At 37.7% G+C, this 20122-nt stretch overlaps 1 protein-coding gene across 6 annotated transcripts in view; it reads left to right on the forward strand.

Moving 5' to 3' along the window:
• Window positions 1-14439, forward strand: part of SLC35A5 (solute carrier family 35 member A5) — a 41678-nt gene extending 27239 nt beyond the window's left edge. For all 6 annotated transcript variants that reach the window (XM_021007115.2, XM_021007116.2, XM_021007112.2 and 3 more), the window contains 3 exons: window positions 8472-8539; window positions 11129-11912; window positions 13034-14439. In XM_021007115.2, coding sequence (XP_020862774.1) covers window positions 8472-8539; window positions 11129-11912; window positions 13034-13102 — 921 coding nt within the window. In that variant the 3' untranslated portion in view covers window positions 13103-14439. The remainder of the gene's footprint in view (window positions 1-8471; window positions 8540-11128; window positions 11913-13033) is intronic.
• Window positions 14440-20122: the final 5683 nt, after the last annotated feature.

A 20122-nucleotide genomic window follows, 5' to 3' on the forward strand; every position in this document is an offset into this window, starting at 1 on the left:
ACTAGGACTTTTGTAGTAGGTTTAGTAGGGCAGCCTATAATCCTGGCAAGTTGTAAGAGACTGCCCTGGATTGGCAAAGTTCCTGTGTTAGACAAGGGAAGCTCTTTGGTGGGAGACTACCAGTCCTGGTAATCTGTGAGTGCCTTCTAATTAATCTCCCTTCCTTTAATCTTATCCATCTTCCACACAAGCATCAAAATGATTTTCTTAAAGCCTAAGTCTGACTTAAAAGACTTAAGCCTAAGACTTAAGACTTAAAGCCTAAGTCTTCCCCACCCTCACTTACCCACTAAACTCCAGTGATTTCTTAGTTCCCTCAGCCCTTATAACCTGGTCCCATCCTATCTTCCTGGTCTTATTACTAGCATTACTCTTCTCCACAAACTCTTTGGGTCAGCCTTGTTGGCCTAGTTTCTATTCCTCACACACAAAATCCCATCTCCTGTCCCTTTGCCTTTGCAGTGGCTGAGTTCCACCACCACAAAGTTCTCCCTCCTCATCTTTGTCTCTTATGATTCCTGGCTTCCTTCAGCTCAGCTTCCTTGACTCAAATGCTTCCTTCCACCATGGGCCTTTACTGGTCTCCCCAGATGCTAGCACCTTCTCCTTTAAGGTTACCTTCCATCTACTCTGTATCTATTTTGCGTGTACCTATTTGTAATTGTTTACTTCCCTATTGGGATGTAAACTCTTTGAGGGAAGGGACTGTTTCTGCTTTTTCTTTGTATTTCCAGTGCTTAAAAAATGTCTGCCACATACATAGTCACCACTTAATAAAATGTTTGTTGATTCATTGATTGGATTCAGCCAATGTTTATTAAGCACCTGTTTTCTATAAGAGCCTGGGCCCTTAAAATGTGTTCTACCAGTGACCAGTCATCTGGGGCAGAGTGGAGGTGAGGCTAATAAAGGAGGTTACAAAGGGGACACTCCCCTGCAGACATCAGTAGTAGAAGCACCATTCTAGGTAGAACTTTGGATTGATTTAACTGACAGACTTCTTCACATCTGGTGCACATCCTGTTCCATACCTAGCAAATTTCTTATTTCTTTTATGCATTCCTTGTGATTCAGAAATAACTGTCTACTGAGGCAAAATTACTTTTTCCTTCCTGCCTCATCTTGTACTCTTACCCCTATTCAGCTCAACCCAAATGATTCCTGGTCCCAAACCTCTTCTGTCTTTCTCCTGCTCTCAGTCCTCAGGAATTGACACCATTGTCAATACAATGCCCTTCATCCTCAGTTTCTTCCTCACCCTACTTGCATCCTCTGGCAGTCAAAGAAATCTCTTTTGAAGATATCTTATCCCTTGCCACCCTTTCTATTGAGGGTGCATACAAGAGCCAGCTGGACTAGTCATCATACAAATACTTCTGACATACTTCCCTTTCATGCTTTTATCACCACCACTCATCAGTCTCTCTTCCTTTGAGATTCACTTCATATATGGAACATTTTAAAAATTATTTTTTTCTAATTAACAGAAATTTATTCTCTCCTCACCCCACCCCCATCTCGTTGGAAAAAAAAATAAGTCCCTTGTAACAGATATACATAGTTAGGCAAAACAAACACCCCTATTGACTGTTTGAAAAATGTGTCTGATTCTGTGCTCTGAATTTATCATCTCTTAGATTTATTATGTTTGTTTGTGCAAAAACTTTTAAATTTTATGTGATCAAAACTTATTTTCTGTGATTCTCTCTATCCTTTGTTTTGTCATGAATGTTTCTTTTCCTCATAGATCTGATAGGGTTTTTCTTTCATATTTCTTTAATTTGTTTATATCTAGATCATGTAGACGTTTGGAACTTACCTTGGTATAAAGTATGAGGTGTTGGTCTAAATCTAATTTATTCAATATACTACTGTCCAGTTTTCCCGGCAGTTTTTGTCGAATAGTAACCCCTTACCCCAGTAGCTGGGGTCTCTTTGTTTATTGAACACATGACTACTAGATTCATTTGCTTCTATATGTTGTGTACCTAATCCGTTCCACTGATCAGTCTGTTTTTTAACTAGTACAAAATTGTTTTGAGAATTACTACTTTGTAGTATGGTTTGAGATCTGGTACTACTAGGCCTCTAGGCCTCCTTCATTCTAACTTCTTCGTCATTTCCCTTGAGATCTGGACCTTTTTTGCCTCTATTTAAATTTCATTACTATTTTTTCTGTTTCTGTAAAGTAATTCTTTGGTAGCTTGATACGGCGTTGAATAAGTAAATTAATTTAGGTAGTGTCATTTTTCTTATGTTGACTAATTTTACCATAAGCAATTTATATTTCTTCAATTATTTAGGGCTATGCAGTGTTCAAATCCTTATTGCCTTCGTCTACTTCTCAATAAATCCTTACTACCTGATTTATAGTCATCTCCATCCCAACCCTTGCCCTTATTCTTGGGGACTTAAGTCTTTGGGTGGATGATCCTACAAACACCCCTGGCTTCATAAAGTTTATCAACCTCCTCAATTCTGGTTTCTCTCTCCAGTATAGCTTAGCAGCTGACAAGAACAGTCCCCCTAAATCCTAGAATCATCCCAGGCTGATCCAGAACTCAAAAAAATCCCTCTCAAATCATAATTTCCTGGTATTTTTCTCACCCTTTCCCACAGTCTTCCTCCACTTAATCTTTCCTTTCCTGTGTACTCTCAGCCTCCTTGTTTTTTTAGTCCATCACGCCTATTCTGGCTTTACTTCTCTCCTTTCACAGTCTGATCCCTAGATTTAAGCTGTTTAAAAAAAAAAAAGAAGCAGCACTGTGTGTAGTCCTTACCCCCTTTCTCCTTTGTCCTTAAACTTTCTAAGCCCTGCTGTTCCTCATCTTAGGAGCATCTACTTTGGAATCATCGGATTTTGGATTTATAATAGAAAGAGACCCTCATGCCTGCCTTCTCCAGCTCTCTTATCTTATAGAAGAGAAGGCAGAGGTCATCAGAGTGCGGCAGGGCTGGAACTTGCACCAAGGCCCCGTGGCTCCAAAGGCAGCAGTACTGTTTGCTTTGCACTATTTTGCCATCTTTGGTCCTACTCCTGAGGTACAAAATACTGCTGGAGGAAGTCACAAAATCATACAGATTGGACCCACTGAAAATCCAGAGTGTCTAACTTCATCAGAGCCCTCACAGCAATCATTTTATTCATTTCTTTTTTTTTTCCCCTTTTAAAAATAATTAACAAAAGGAAGTTTACTGAGCTGTAAGTAGAAAGGCTATACACAGCTATAGTCACTGATTCACTTAGGTATAGCTTACAGGCCTCTGGTTTGACCATAATAATGTGCAGGTCAGAAGCCTAAGGGAAGAGCTCCTGACTTCTCATGGGCTGGCTGTGTACATAGGTCAAATAATCCCTTCCAATTGTTCTATGTGTTTACCTTTCTATGCTTCTCTTGATTACTGTGTTTGCATTTCAAAGTATCTACTCAGCTTTGGTCTCTTCATCAGGAATACTTAGAAGTTCTCTATTTCATTAAAGGACCCTTATAGGATTATTCTTAGTTTTGCCAGATAAGTTATTCTTGATCTTACACCTTTACATTTTTGCCTTTTGGAATGTTATATTCAAAGCTTTCCTCTCCTTGGCACTCAGTGGTATGAGATCCAGATGATCTAAATGCTCAATACTTGCCATTCTGGTTGTTTTAGTTACTCAAACAGGCTATTTATATTGGGGAATATTTTAACCTGATGTAAAGAAAAGTCAAACAGTTTCTTTAATCAGATTGCCCTTTCCCTAGACTGTTCTATACTCTTCCAGACTTTAATATTACCTTAAAAATTCAACTCTCCAGGAAGGGTTCTGTTAGTAAGTTGGCACACCCTTCATCTCCTTGACCACTTCATTGTACCAATAGTGCCTTCGCTTCCTTATATGTATGTTATTATAGGTACATGAATCTATGTGTTCACATTATATCTGTGATTTTCAGGCTTATCTTTACAAAGGACAGGAGACTTCTTAGCAGTAGCTAGGTGGCACAGTGGATACATTAGGGGACTGAGAGCCAGGAAGACCTGAATTCAAATTCTCACTCATGGTTAATAGCTCTGTGACCTTACACAAATCATTAAGTGACTGTCTCAGCCTCAGTTTCCTCATCTGTAAAATGTGGATAATAATAGCACTCAGGGTTGTAAGAATCAGATGAGATAACATGTAAAACCCTTTGCAAAATCTTAAAGTGCTATATAAATGTTAGTTATTGCTATTAACATTTAACTTTTATTACTAACCAAAGTTATATGCAGGGTGTTCCAAAGGTCTTAGTGTGGTTTTAAGCTTTAATAGCTTTAAAGTTCCCTAAAACTTCTGGGACACTGTATTTGAACTGCATCTGGAACAGTGAATGCTACCTGCCCTGCAGGTACACAATAAACAAATAATCATGAACATATTTCACAGCCTCTATATTTTCTAGCTCTAATAGGGAAGGCAATGGTTGTGAAAAAGTGACATTTGCCTTTCTACATTTCCTTTACTGTCAATATTTGTATAATTTTTTTTCACCAGTAATTTAACTCAACAAGTATTGATAGTGTCTAATATTTGGGAGGTACTGAGAATTCAAAGGCAAAAGCAAAACAATCCATGCCATCAGGAGCTTAAGTTACACATGAAAAGTTGCATCTTGTACATTGCTAAATAAATAGAAAATCATTTCAGGAGAAAAGGAGAGCTCTAAAAATTGGAGTGGATCAGGAAAGCCTTCACATAGGAAGTGGTACCTGAATTAAGCCCTGAATGAAACCAGACATTTAGAGGCAGAATTGAAGACAGGACCACCAACATGGGGGTTAGCTCATATAAATTCAAAAGTCAGACTTGAGGAATAGCTACTAGGCCAATTTAGCTGGAAGGTTAAAATAGTTGGAGCAGGGGGAGAGAAGAAGGGAGATAATGAGAAAGAAGTCTTCAAACTTAGATTAATAGTCAATGTTATTAATAATATTATTGACCTAATATTTATTAAGTGTCTACTATATGCCAGACACTGTGCTAAGTCCTGGAGATACAAAGAAAGGCAAAAGAAGGTCCTCAACTGTAGAGGAGCTCACAATCTAATGGGATTAGGGTAAGGACTGGTAGCATAATTCCAGATTGAAGCCTTTAAATACTAGGTTAAGAAAGTTATATTTATCTGGAATCATCGATTCTCAAAGATTTAGAGCTAGAAGCAACCTCAAAATCCATCTAATCCAACCCCCTCATTTTATTGTTGAAGAAACTGAGACCTAGAGGGATTAAGTAATGAAATAAGGAGCCAATGAAGATTTTTGAGTAGTTGGTGTTTGGCAAGACTGGACAAGAGGACAAGAAATTCAGGGCAGAGGAGAGTATATAATTGAATTGAACAATCATAGGATCAAGCCTGAAAGGAAAAAAGTTGGGCCATAGCAGGGTAATGATTTAGGAAAGAGGCAGGATGGAGTGATTAAGTCCCTGGTAAGAATGAAACATAAGAGATATAAGGATAGGTGGAATTTCCAAGTTCTATATTTTTGACAGAATATATATGGTTGATCAAGGGTTTCACTATGCTGTCTCTCACTGAGGTAGAGTTGAAGGTGTAGATGTTAGATGTAAAGAAGTTAGTGATGTCAACACGTATATATTGAAGCCCCAGGTACAAGAACAGGAGGTCAGGTGAAGACAGTATTGTGAGCCAGGTACTGAACTTGTTGAGAAAGGGGGGAATGAGTTGAATGCCAGTAGACAACTGCAGTAGGAGTCAAGACTGGATGGATGGGTTTGAACTTCGAAGGAAGAGAGGTTGTTGAGGAATGGTGATAAAGGAGTTGATGGGGAGGTGGCTGTGGGGAGTCAAGAGTATTGGCTATTCCTCCTGGCCTTTGAGGCATGAGACACTGGGGGATGCAGTGTCTTCTGGACAGAGCCATGTTTCTGTTAGAGAAAGAAGGCGGGGCACATGTGAAGTGAAGCAATCCAAGCCAAATTAGGAGTTTAACAAAGAGAATGGATATTGGAAGAGCAGAGTAAGATAAGCATTATTATTTGGCTCCAAATCTAATTACCTTTTTTAAAAATCAGATGTTTTAACTTATTTGGGGGGGGGCCTAGGCAATGGGGGTTACGTGACTTGCCCAGGGTCACACAGCTAGTAAGTATTATGTGTCTGAGGCCAGATTTGAACTCAGCTCCTCCTGACTCTAGGGCTGGTGCTCTATCCACTATGCCACCTAGCTGCCCCAATCAGATGTTTTAGTATAAAAAAATTCTACTGGATCTAGTTTTTACCTTTACATTAGAAATAGTAAGTAGGGGTAAGCCTGACCATGAATACAAATCTCCTCTAAAATATTCTTGACAACTGGTCACCCATGTTACAGCAGAAGTCCTCTAGTGTTGGGAAACTCACACTTTCCTGAGGGAGTCTTTTGGACATCAATACTGAATACCTTGTTGAGTATAATTGATAGTTTCCAAACATTAAATATTAGATCAAATTAGGTCCAGCTTGCTATCTCCTTCTTTAAGTCTTATAAGAAAGTAATATTTATCCTATTTGATCTTACCTACTTTCAGCTAACTCACTACAATTTCTTGCTGGCTTTCTGAAGTCAAGAATATTATAAATAACTACACATTTCTTCTGTGCATAACAGAAGACTAGTAAGAATGAGATTAGGTATTCAAAACTAAATATGTTGCTTGTTCTATACTAACTCTGTCAATAGCTTTTCCTATTCATTTGATCAGATAAAATTGTTTTTATGTGACAAAATTTCCATCAGTCCTGTCCAGAATTACCGTCATCACTGCACACCCTACAAACATCTATCTTCAACAAAATATACCAAGTACCTCTCATCCCAGTGTAGATTCCCATGAATATCTAATAAAGCAATAACAAGATTTTAAGTTTTTCTCCAAGATTGTAGAAGAATTGTGATTTCTTTGGTATAGGGAACTCCTAGTAAGGAAACTTGAAAGTACTTTGAAAAGCAGGAAGTGCCAGTAAATCAACAATATAGAAGCATGGTATAGCAAAGAGCAGTGGATTTGGAGAAAGGAGGTCTGGGTTTGGGTCCTGTCTTCCCTTCTTCCTTCTCCTCCACCAGCCATTTACCAATTGGTAGGATTACATTTCTGAGCTAGTTTCTATAACCATTTTTTTTTAATGAGTAAAAACTAGCAAGGCTAGAAGAACTGAACTTATTGGCCATACACCAAGATCACCATTGTTTGTATTTGAAGGCCTACCTGTGAGAATCCTGATAGAGCTTCACAGTTGTTCAACATTTTGACAATTAGTAATAGATGTTTGGTGAGGAAAATAAACATCATTTAAGTTATACACTAGCCAGTTAGAACTGCTTTCTTTTTTTAAGAGTTTGGAGAAAATGTTAAGTGTGGTAAAGTCTGTTATTCATATTCATGTAAAATACTGCTGATTTTGAAAACCGACAATTAACTCATTTCTAAATGACTGAAATCATGTCATAAGATCTTAGATTTCAAACTGGAAGGAACCTCAGAAGCCATCTAGTCTAAGCCCCTCATTTTACAGATGAGGAAACTGAGGTACAGTGAACTGCCCAAGATCACAAAGATATAGACATAGGATTTGAACCCAGGCCCTTCAACTCCAGAGAGCCAGTACTATTTCCACTGTAGCACACTTCCTCAAAGTGGAATCCAAAGTAAGTCAGCTCTTAATTTTGAAGAAACACTGAGAGCCTAGTGAATTAAAGTCTGAAAATTTGATTCAGTTCCTCATTTCCTTTCATAATTTATTAACTTCCTAACTAGCTCTGTTGTTCAGTTGTTTCAGTCAGACCCCACTTGGGGTTTTCTTGGCAGAGATACAGGGGTGATTTGCCATTTCGTTCTTCAGCTGATTTTACAGATGACAAAACTGGGGCAAACAGGGATAAGTGTCTTGCCCAGGGTCACACAGCTAGTAAGTGTCTGAGATTGGATTTGAACTCATAAAGATGAGTCTTCCTGATTCTAAGCCTAGTGCTCTGTCCACTGCTACCTAGCTGCCTCTAACTAGCCTAGAAGGAGATAATTTGTTCCTCACCTGTTTGGGGGGCAAAATAGTAACTGCCTATCTCATAGAAATTGATGAGAAGTCTTAAACACTCCGAGAACTTGAGATATGCATTGTGAATATGAAATCTGATGAAAATTGCTATCTTACTTAATTTCTAAAGCCAAACCTTTAGAGTTTATGTCTGTCTCTGAATCTGCACATGCAGATTGTTTACATGAGCAGTTCCTGCCGTGGAGCCTGGATTTTCAAGGTCTGCCTAATATTTGATTATATCTGCATAAATTTACCCAGCAATAATAATGAAACTTAATCGTCTAGTGAAAGAGCTGCCCTAATAACCTCTATATTTTGACCAGAAGGCCTTTTTGTTAAGTGAACACCAAATTGAGAGATTTCTGAGGTCATTACTTTGTTTCCATTGTAACCCTACCTTCTGTTTCTTTCTAGGCCATGGCTGTGCTCTTCTCAAATTTTAGCATTATAACAACAGCTCTTCTATTCAGGATAGTGCTAAAGTAAGTAACTTACTGTGAAAGCATATATCATACTTTAAAACTGCCTCACCCTGTTTCAGATGATATACCCTGAACACCATAATCTCAGAGTCCAGTTTGGATTTTATTCCTACTTGTCTTTGTTGTATTAGGCAAGTTATTTAACCCATCTGGAAAGCAGGCAAATGCAAGTCACAGCTCCAGTGAAAATTTGACCAAATCCCTTTGATAAGGTGTATTAAGTAGTTTGAGCTCTTCTAAAGAAAGACAAATGCACAAGGTGTTGTTAGTATTTTATTTTTGAGGCTGTGGCTTTCTGCAAATGGTTCATAAGAATCCTTGTATCCTTAAGGCTTCTGGGCCTTTCCATTCATCTTTCCTCCATGTCCTCCCATTCCCCCAATTAGAGTATGTTCTCCTTAAGATCAGGGGCTATCTTGATTTCTCTGTATTCCCCATGCCTTACTAGTACAGAGCTTAACACATACCAGCGCTTAATAATTGCTTTTACTTTCATTCATCCACCCAAAGCTTCATGTGCAAATGTGGAAAGCCATGAGTTTCCTGATATGTTTTAAGTTTGGGAGATAGGGCTACAAAATGCCTTATGTAATATATTAAACGTATTTTTAAAAATTGTAACTTTTCTCATTTTAAAAATAGCTCTTAAGACAAGGAATTTGGTATGTTACAAATAGACTGTAGAGTAATAATGATAGACTTAAACTTTTCACAATATGATAGAACTAACTTTCAGATTCCTGTGGAATGAATTATCTCATTCTAAGCTAGTCAGAAAGTTAACAAACTGTGAAAGGAATTGAACCAAATTTTCAGTCTTTAATGGGAAACTAATCTGTGCATCATATTTTAATGATGATAATTTAAAATTAGGGTCATTAGGTATTATAAACTTTGTTAATCAGGCGCTATTTCCAAGTACAGTAACTGAAATATCCTAAATTAAGATAATGATTAGCTTACATTTATTTCTTGCTTTTACTTTGTCAAAAGCTTTATATTCATTGTCTCTTTTGAAGATCACAGCAAACTTCTGAGAAAGATAGAAGAGGTATTATTTTCCCTCTATTATAGATTAGAGAGTTGAATGACTTGCCCAACCTCAGAGAACTAGTAAATTGAAGAGATGAGGCTGCCGTGGAGATCTTTTGTGTCCCAAGTTTAATGTTTTTTCTAACGTACTACACTGCCTCCATTTGGAGTGTATGGTTCTCCAGGTCTTTAATCCTCCTTAATTCTCATTTAAATTGTCAGTTTAGTGAAGTGATATTATATTAGTTGCTTGTCCTTTTTGCTTTTAACATGACATTCTCTTTTTTTTTCTTCTGTTTCTGATTCCTCAAACTGAAAGTCACATCTGTATGAGACTATGAATAATCAGTTAGGATATACAATTGTGAGGCTTTTATCTGTTCAAAGAATGATAAATAATTTGGTACCTTCCTCAATTCTCCAAGTCCAAGGAACTCTTTGAGGATTTTTCCTTTCTCAGAGAAAATGTCCTTTTATTATCCTTAAAAGTGAGGGGGATCTTCATTAAAACTCATCTCATCAAAATTAGTATAGTGCTAGCTTTTTTAATACTTTCTAAGACTTTACATGCATTTATTTATGAATTATGAAACTGAAATTCTTAACTACCAGGTAGTTTAAGGAGCTTTTCAGAAAAAAAAAAAAGAACTGTTATAGAAAATAACTCTGTCAGGCAAATGGCTGTGGGCACAATAGTATTTTCCTATCAATTTCCATTATAAAATTGGATGTGTATTCCTCTGGTGTGTGTGGAAGGGAAATGGGGTCCCAAGCAATAATGAAAATCACACTTATGCAATAAACTTTTTTTAACATCACAATTTGTTAAGTTAAAACCATTTTATGATAATATTTTAGTCAATGTCCAGTAATTAAACACAGAAATACAAGTAGAACACTCAAAACTTCATTTTCGTTTTGAATCAGACCACCTGAAAGAAATATGCCCTGTCTTTTGGTCACTAGTATACTCACTAACCCACACCAAGTATCCCCTTCCCTAGCCTTAGGCGTTTAGATGTTTATGTTAAGGAATTTAATCTGACATTTAGTTGTGCAAATCTATCCATGCTGTAATATTTGTTTTTCAACAGTTTTTGATGCTTAAAGATATGTTTATTTTCTTATTAATCTGTTATGAATCTGATGCTTTCCCAAGATTATGATGCAATGCTCTGTGAATACAGCTTACAGGAACCCTATCACTATATGTCAAGAACATGACCAACAAAACAATAGACAAGAAAGCCAGTCTGAACCTTTAAAACATGATAATTAGATGTGGAAGTTAGAAGAAAGGGTTCCGAAATGAGTTTCAGTATGAGGTGACTCAGTGACCTGAAGGGAAGGATGTTCTATAAATGTTAATTAAAAGCCTAAGTTTAAGACCCAGAAACGACAATCACTTTCCTTTGAACTTGGGCAGCAGGGGATTATTTCAAAGCAGTGCATGATTTATTAATACAAATACTAATGAGCTGGTTTTAATGATAAGCATGAAAGATACAGAGTAAAATATACCAAGTAAATATGGTCTTATCTTTCCTTCGTGAATAGGCGACATCTCACCTGGATACAGTGGGCTTCTCTGATGATTCTCTTTTTGTCAATTGTGGCCTTGACTGCAGGGACTGAAAATACACACTTGACAAGACATGGATTTCATCACGATGCCTTTTTCAGTCCATCCAACTCTTGCTTCCTCCTCCGCAGGCCGCTCAGTGAGTGCCATGGAAATGACAACTGCACAGCAAAGCAATGGACTCTTCCTGAAGTCAAATGGAATGCTACTGCCAGGACTTTCAGTCATATTCGCCTGGGCCTTGGTCACGTGCTTGTGATAGTTCAGTGTTTTATTTCCTCGATGGCCAACATCTACAATGAAAAGATATTTAAGGAGGGGGACCAACTCACTGAAAATATCTTCATACAAAATAGCAAACTCTATGCCTTTGGAGTGTTTTTCAATGGTCTGACCCTAAGCCTTCAGACCACTAATAGTGGCCAGAGGGAGAGTTGTGGGGTTTTTTATGGCCACAACGCATTTTCAGTGGCACTTATTTTTGTCACTGCTCTCCAGGGTCTCTCAGTAGCCTTTATTCTGAAATTCCTAGATAATATGTTCCACGTTCTGATGACTCAAGTCACAACAGTAATAATCATGACAATATCTGTCCTGGTCTTTGACTTCAAACCATCTTTGGAGTTCTTTTTGGAAGCCCCAACAGTCCTTCTTTCTATATTTATTTATAACTCTAGTAAATCTGGAACCTTGGTATATACTCCTATGCAAGAGAGAACCAAAGATCTAAGTGGCAATCTCTGGGAACGGTCAAGTGGGGTAAGTTCCTAGAAGTTACTTTCTGTCCCCTCCACTAGAATTCTAGGGATGGTTGTAAAAACAAAAAGATGAGAGTTAATTTCTTGAATCTTGAAAATATTAAGTAAGCAAGTATTTATTGCACATCTGGATAAGATGCCAGATGCTATATATAGGATACACAAAAAATGTGACCAGAAATCCTAGCCTTATGATCCAGTTGAGGAAATAGCATTTATACATGGAAAGATAATAATACATATATAAACCTAATTGATCTCCTTAAGTTCCCCTTCATTCGTGAATAATAATGGCTAATATAGTGCTTACTACGTACCAGGCACTGTGCTAAGGGCATTGCAACTATTATCTTATTTGGTCTTCACAACAGCCTTGCAAGGTAGGTGCTGTTAATCATAATTTTACAGATGAGGAAACTGAGGCAAACCGAGGTTAAGTGACTTGCCCTGTAAATATCTGAAACTAGATTCCACATGTCTGTAATGTGGCATTACAGTTCTGTCATATGTCATATGACAATTTAAGATTGTTTTTAGTAGGGAAAAGCTTTTGTAGACAAAATAGACGTTTACTTTGAATATCAATTGATTGTGGTAGATGGGAGTCTTGATCATCCTAATGGGATGAGAGTGAGAGTTAGTTGGTTATTTAAACAAAGATGTATAAACCCTCCTGAGGGCAACAATTCTTTATCCTTGTATCTGGCCTAGCACCCCACACGGTGCATTAAACATAGTAACTCCTGGGGGGATGGGGGAGGGAGGAAGGGTAAGAGGGAAGAAGGGTTGGGTTTTTTGTTGTTTTTGTCTATAGCCATTACAGGTAATGACCAGCAGAGTGTGCTATCTACATTTTTTTAACTACGGCAACACTAAAACATCAGGGCAGTTTTAACTTTGCAGTAAATTTAGACTGTATTTTACCAAAATCTCTCTATTATAAAATGAGTTTTGCAAGATCTTTGGCAGCTGGTTTTACAAGCTATAAATATGCCTTTTTGATCTGACAGCAAGAGCTTAGCAAAACAAAACTTATCATTTCCCCCTCTTCAGGAGCCTTTGAAAATTATAATTATAGTTCATTGTTTTAATGTATTATTGATTTCCCCATATTTCCTATAGGATGGAGAAGAACTGGAACTCCTGACTAAACCTAGCAATGACAATGAATCGGAAGATGATGCTTTCTAGTTGAGACCCAAAGCAAGTGGTGGTTCTCCAAAATCAGCTGTTCATTTGAAATGTTTTCTTTTTCTCTTGTTACTTTGGTACAGAATACCACTCTAAGACCAGAGGCTCAAGGAAATAGCTAGGGTGTTGGGGCACAGTAGCACTAGCCCCACACTTTATGATTCAGTGTGAAATATTTACAGGGTATCCTCAAAGTGCCAAAAAATATGCAGTAGACACTTTAGCTAGCCCTCTAACCTTGTGGGAAAAACTCATGTCAGTCCATCAAGCACCTGTAATTTCATCAGTGTGGCAATTCCTTCTACAAATACAAATCATAACCTGTCTCTGCTTTATAGTTTCAGAATTTCCTACGGTTCAGAGAAGTTAGGATTCACAGTGAGTAGGATGCCTTGCCAAAAATGAAGGTCATGGCTCTCCTGCCCCCCAGGGGAAGATAAGTCTTTATTTTTTTCCCTTTATAGATATAAATATTACCTAAGTAACTCCCATACATGTTGAGGGCGTAGTGATCTCTTTATTTTTCTCTTAAGGGACATAGGGACCCTTAATCAGATTTTTGCTTTAAAGGATCCAAATTTCTGACAACTCAGCAGAATGTGGGATTTGTATATTATTTCTTTTGCCAAAGAATTAATTTTTTTTCTAAAAACCAAATATCCAAATTTGAGTTTTGCAGGATTCATGAGCAATAAGATTTTAGTAGGGGCAGCTAGGTGGCTCAGTGGAAAGAGCACCAGCCCTGAAGTCAGGAGGACCTGAGTTTAAGTCTGGCCTCAGACCAAACACTTGACACTTATTAGCTGTGTGACCCTGGGCAAGTCGCTTAACCCCAATTGCCTAAAAAAAAAGTTAAAAATATATATATTTAGAGGCACTTGGTCATCTAGAATTACTGTGCTCATAATAAAAAAAAAATAAGATTTTAGTGATTGTTGTGTAAACTTCTTAATGAACAACACTAAATGAAAGTGAAATTTCCAGATCACCATAGTTGCCAATTGTATCCAGTAGTTTATTCACTGGAACAAGCAGCTTTTTTCTCCATTAAAAATATCTCAAGTTCATTATTTTTTAATACAATTAAATTTCAATGAATAATATGTTTGTGGATTATTAAGCAGTGTTTGTGACTGATATGTATGTCTGCATCCTGTATCATATTTTTTCCGGAGAATTGAGGATTGTTTCAAAGTTAGAAGGGTGTGAATGCAGCTGTGATGCCTGAATGAGAATTCCTCAAGTGGAGGACTTTGAAAACAAGTAGTAGTATTGTACAGATATGAACTAATTATTTTAAAACAAGATGACTTAATAAATAAAACATTTTACAATAATTTGTATCACTCATTCTTTTTCAGAGTGTTCTCACATATAATGGTTTAGTTAAATAATAATGGTTATTTTTATTATTATTATTATTTGAATAATAATTAAATAATAGCACTATACAATAGGTAGGGTGGGTGGGATATTTTTCCATTTTACAGATTAAGACATTGAGCTAAAGAAAAGTAACTTGCCCAAGCTCACATAACAGTATGATAGAGCTGGCTCTAGAACTCAAGTCTCTTGATCACAGATTGGTGCTGTTTCTAGTATATCACACCATGAAACAAGAAAGTGGACCTATCGTATTAAAGCTCATCTGGTCTCACCTTCCTGGATTCCTACTTTAGGACAGAAGCTGGACTAGAAGACCTCTGAGGTTCTGGAAATTCTATGATTATAAATGGTTAACAACCTAGAACCAGTAGTCTGAATCTGGTTCCTTCATAGATTGTGAATAGCCTATAATTTGACTCAGACCTCAGGCTATGTCAGGTATATCGGTAATGATTCTGTGGACTCAGCTGTCTTTCTGGCCTAGTTGCTTCTCTTTCAAGAACGTGGTCAGGCTTTGAGCTAAGTCAGGGGCATAGCCACCACTGTGGTCTGTGATCCTCCTGGACTGCCAGTCTAGTTTCACCAGAGCATCCCTTGTTTGGGCAGCTAGATGGTGCAAGGCTACAGCACTGGCCTAGTCAGGAGGACCTGAGTTTGAATCTAGCCTCAGACACCTACTAGCTGTGTGACCCTGGACAAGTCACTTAACCCTATTTGCCTCAGTTTCCTCATCTGTAAAATGAGCTGGAGAAAGAAATGGCAAATCATTCCAGTATCTTTGCCAAGAATACCTCAAATAAGGTTTCTCCCCAAATGGAGAGTTAGACATGACAAACTACTCAACAACAAAATTCCCTGGCTCAGATGTCTGTGGCACTGGCCCAGATCTTGTAGCCAGGGAAGCCTGGCCCTCTGTGCCAAAGTTGCCAGTGATTTTTTTTCCCTTAGAAACCATCTGATATGTAGATTATATCAATGACTTCAAGTCAATTTAACAACATTTTATTAAACACCTACTGTGTATAATACACAGAGCTTACTTTCTACTGGGAAACACTCGAAAGCAGATAACTACAAAGAAAATCAAGAGTAGAACAAGAGCTCTTAACCAGGGCTTCCATAATGATCTGTTTCCCCATCCTTAATTAAGATTAGCACAAACCCTTGGAAAATTATGAAATTGGTTTTCTTCCCTCCGCTGTATTCTGCTTTCAGGTCTTATGGTGCTCACCACTTACCAGCTTCCTCTCTCTTTTCTGTCATAGCACCATGTTGTTTTGTTTTGTTTTGTTTTTTCCCCGTGCTCAGGCCAAGAATCCTCCGTGCCTCTTTTGGAATAGGTTTTTCCTGCCAGTCTCCATTCTTAGTGGTTTCTCATTCTAGAAAGAAAAAAAATCTTGTGTTAATCAAAGTTGAAAAACCCTAAAGACTCTAGACTGGAGGAGAGTCCTTGTTATACTCCCAGGTGTACTGTCGTTGTCAGGTATTTATTGGTGTTGTTTTTTGGTTTGGTTTGGTTTTTTAGCTAATGGATCTGTGATATCTTTGACGACAACTCCCAGTGAGGGAACTCGCTCTAACAATGCAGATCAACAATGGTTTTGGGAGCAGCTAGGTGGCGCAGTGGATAGAGCACCAGCCCTGAAGTCAGGAGGAGTTCAAATCCAGCCTCAGACCAAACACTTGATACTTACTAGGTGTGTGACCCTGGGCAAGTCACTTAACCCCAATTGCCTAAAACAAAACAAACAAACAAAAAAAACCAATGGTTTTGCAACTTAGAATCTTAGAAAGTTGCCTTTCCATATGTGTTATGTGTGTTTCATTTCCCTTAGTAGATTTGAACTCTCTAGGGGAAGAAACTATGCCTTGTCTAAATCTTGTATCTCCCTGAGTGCCTAGCATAGTGTTGAGTATTTGGTATATTGAACTGAATTCTCCCCCTCTGCACGTATAAGTATATCTGCCACCAACTTTTTGTGATAGCCTGGTAAAACAATTCAATTCATTCAACAAACATTGATTTTTGTTACTGAAGTATGCAAAGCACTCAGGCTACAAAAACAACCAGGCTCAACTCTTGAAGAGTTACATTGTGTCAGAGAAACAACATGTATGTCGATGAGTAAACACAAGGTTTTTAGGAAGAGAAGGCACTGGTAGGTTAGATCCTTTCTCCCACAAACATGGTCCCCCTAAAACTACACCCAGGTTCCAAACTATGCTTTGGGTCAGTATCCAGCTCACAAATCCCCATTTGCAACTTCTTTTATCTGGCTAAATTTTAAAATATTAACTCAAAGCAAAATCATTTAACATACTAGCAAGGTAAATAACAAGGGATGCATACACACACACACACACACACACACACACACACACACACACACGGATATGCTCTCTTATACCCTGGGAATTGGGAGAGAGAGATAATAGGAAGCCCAGACAACTCATGATCCTACTGCCAAGCCCTTACTGAAACCCCTCTCTCTCTGAAACTGCTCAATGTTCCCCAAAGAGCTGGTGATGTCATTTGCTGGTTATTCGCTGACCTGTTATTGCCAAACTCACAATGACTTAGAGCTGCTATGTGACCTCTTCTTCACTGCAAGACAGTGATGAGAGCCCTTTTGTGAAATTGTTTGTTTTTTTTTTAATAAATTTCTATTGATGTACTTTTTTTTAAACATCACCATATTTTCCCCAGTATCTCTCATAACTCCTTCCCCTCCCAGAAACCCATTTCATTTAACAAATAGTATTTTAAGATTAAAAAAAAAGAGGAAAGAATCAGCATAATTGGTCAATATATCAACAAAAATCTGAAAATAAGTTCAATGTGCAACACTTGTGGACTTCTGACCTCTGTAAAGAGGTGAAGTGGGAGTGTTTTTCTCATCTCTCTTCTTTTAAGACATACTTGTTCTTTATGATTTTTCAGCATTCAGTTTTGATTTGTGTGTGTGGTTCTTTCCATTTACATTGTTGTAGTCATTGTATATATTGTTTTCTGTATCCCTATAGATCTTTCCATGCTTCTTTGTATTCATCATTTCTTACAGCTTGTTAACATTCCATTGTATTCATATACCAATTTATTTAGACATTCCTCAATTGATGGGCATTTACTTTGTTTCCAGTTCTTTGCTATCACAAAAAGTGTTGCTGTAAATATTTTGGTACCTATAGGGACTTTTTTCTTGTCAAAGTCCTTCTTGGGGTACAAGACAATGAAATTTCTGGGTTTAAGGATGTGGACATTTTAAGTCACTTTATTCGCATAATTTCACATTGGTTTCCAAAATGATTATACTGTTTCACAGCTCTATCTAGTGCCTATCATCTCACACTCTCTCCCAATATCAACTATTCCCATCTTTTGTCATCTTTGCCGATTTACAAGGTTTAAGGTGAAATCTCAGGGTTGTTTTGATTTGCATTTCTCCAATTATTAGTGATTTAGAGCTTTCTTTCATGTGGTTAATAGTTTGCAATTCTTTTGAGAACTTTTTGGTATCCTTTGACCATTTATCTATTGGTGAAATAATTAACAGATATATTAATTATGTATTTATGTAGGTATATATACAGTTAAGGGATATATTATATATATATATACATACATATACACATAGATATGTATTATTTATTCATTGTTTTTGTTTCTTGATTACCAAATTCATTGGTGCAAAGATTTTTTTCACATTTTACCACTTCCCATTTTATCCAAGGTCTATGTATTTTGTTTGTGCAGAAACTTTTCCATTTCATGAAATCAGTGTTGTCCACTCTATTATAATTGCCTCTATCCTCTATTTCATCAAGAATAACATGTCCTATCTGTAGCTGTGAGAGGTATATGACTTTCTTCTCTTCTATTTTTTTCAATAGTATGATCTTTAATATTAAGGACACATCTAGAATGTATTGTGGAATATGGTACAAGGCATAAGTCTAAACCTAATTTCTGACTGAAGGCTATTTCAACAAATAAGGAGAGAATCCTTCCCTTTGCTTCCACCGGAAGTAATTCCTTCAGGCCAGCCCAGTATTTGTGTAAGGTTGAGTAGATTCCTTTCACCTTTTTCATATCCATGACAACTAGCTTAGGTTTATACAGATTACCTTGGAGCTTCACTTGCCAACACTGGAGTAGGTGAGGTAGAACTGGTGATCTTTGTTCTACATTCCTTTTATTTTTCCTTGAAACTAAATGTCTGTCTCACTTAGACTGGATGACGTGTAGCAGCCACCCACAGACTAGACTCTACTGCCAAACTGCATGGGAGCTTTGACTTGTTTTGTTTCAAATCTGAGCCAGTTTGACCCACCTCAGACAGCCTGGTGGTTCTTCACTCTCAAGCAGTCACCTTATATGCCAAACTTATCACCAACACTTAATGTCTGCAACTGAGAATTCCCAAGCTCAAGTAATTCACCAGCCTTTGCTTCCCCACCAGCAGGGATTAAAGGTATGTACACTACTATGCCTGATAGCTCTGATCTGCCGTCCTATGGTTATACCAAACTCACGTCTCTCCCCATGCTAACAACCTGGGGATCTGGAAGGCTTTGCTGAGATGATGACCTATCTGAATACTGAAGAAAGATGATTCTGAGAAGTGAAGGCAGAGTACATTCTATATTTAGAGAGCAGTTTGTATGAAGGCATGGGAACTGAAAATATAATGTCAAGGTCAGAGAATAACTTACTCAATTTGTCTGAAATATAAAAGTATGCGAAGGGGAATAATGTGAAATATCTGGAAAAGTAGGTTGTCTTTAATCATGGAGGGCTTTAAAAACCAAGCTGACATCTTTGCATTTTGTCCCAAAGTCAATGTGAAGCTGCAATCTCCCTTCTTGGAAAGTCAGCCCCAACAGCCCTCTGCTGATGAACCTTTGTCTTATTTAGAAGTGTTTGGGGCTGACCTATGATCCACCCGTTTTCTTATAACCTCCCACTTTTAAATACTTACAGATTGGACCAAAAAATATTCCTCCTGAGTGATTATGATTCTTTTAACAGAGTACTAAGCCCTTAGACTAAGCTAAATTCCAAGTTTCTCATTAGGTTATCCCACCTGAACAGCTTAGCCACACAATTTCCCTTACAATTTTGACCCACCCTCATCATATCCAATTCCTTCCAAAAGTTGGATGACTCATAACTTATTCAGCTTTGGTATCCATTTCAATATACAGCTTGGAGCATAGTGCACCAAGAAATCACACACAAGCTGTCTTTGGTATGTTAGCACAGTTGATCTTCAATGTATTCTCATCCAGCTCAGATAGCACATAAACAAATAACTTGTGACTATCAGACAAGTGGTACACGTGGATCCCAAATGGACTCATTCCCTGGGACATGCCACCATCACTTGGTAAGGTCACTTTTCTAATGGGTACATCTAGAATATACCTCAGAACCCATTTCCAAATAAAATACAGCAATATCCTAAAATTGAATTCCTACAGGAGGCAGGCAACTGATGATTATAAAGTTGCTCTGTCCTTGGTGAGCCTGAGCAAGAGAGTGGGGATATCAGGAATGGGTACTCACCCTGGGTTTGCTGGAATGTTGGGATCATCCATTCTATTCCCTCCATCCCACCCTCCTAGAGCTGGAGT

This window comes from Phascolarctos cinereus, unplaced genomic scaffold (assembly GCF_003287225.1).
Source record: "Phascolarctos cinereus isolate Bilbo 61053 unplaced genomic scaffold, phaCin_HiC Scaffold_726;HRSCAF=1367, whole genome shotgun sequence".
In the NCBI taxonomy this organism is placed as follows: domain Eukaryota; kingdom Metazoa; phylum Chordata; class Mammalia; order Diprotodontia; family Phascolarctidae; genus Phascolarctos; species Phascolarctos cinereus.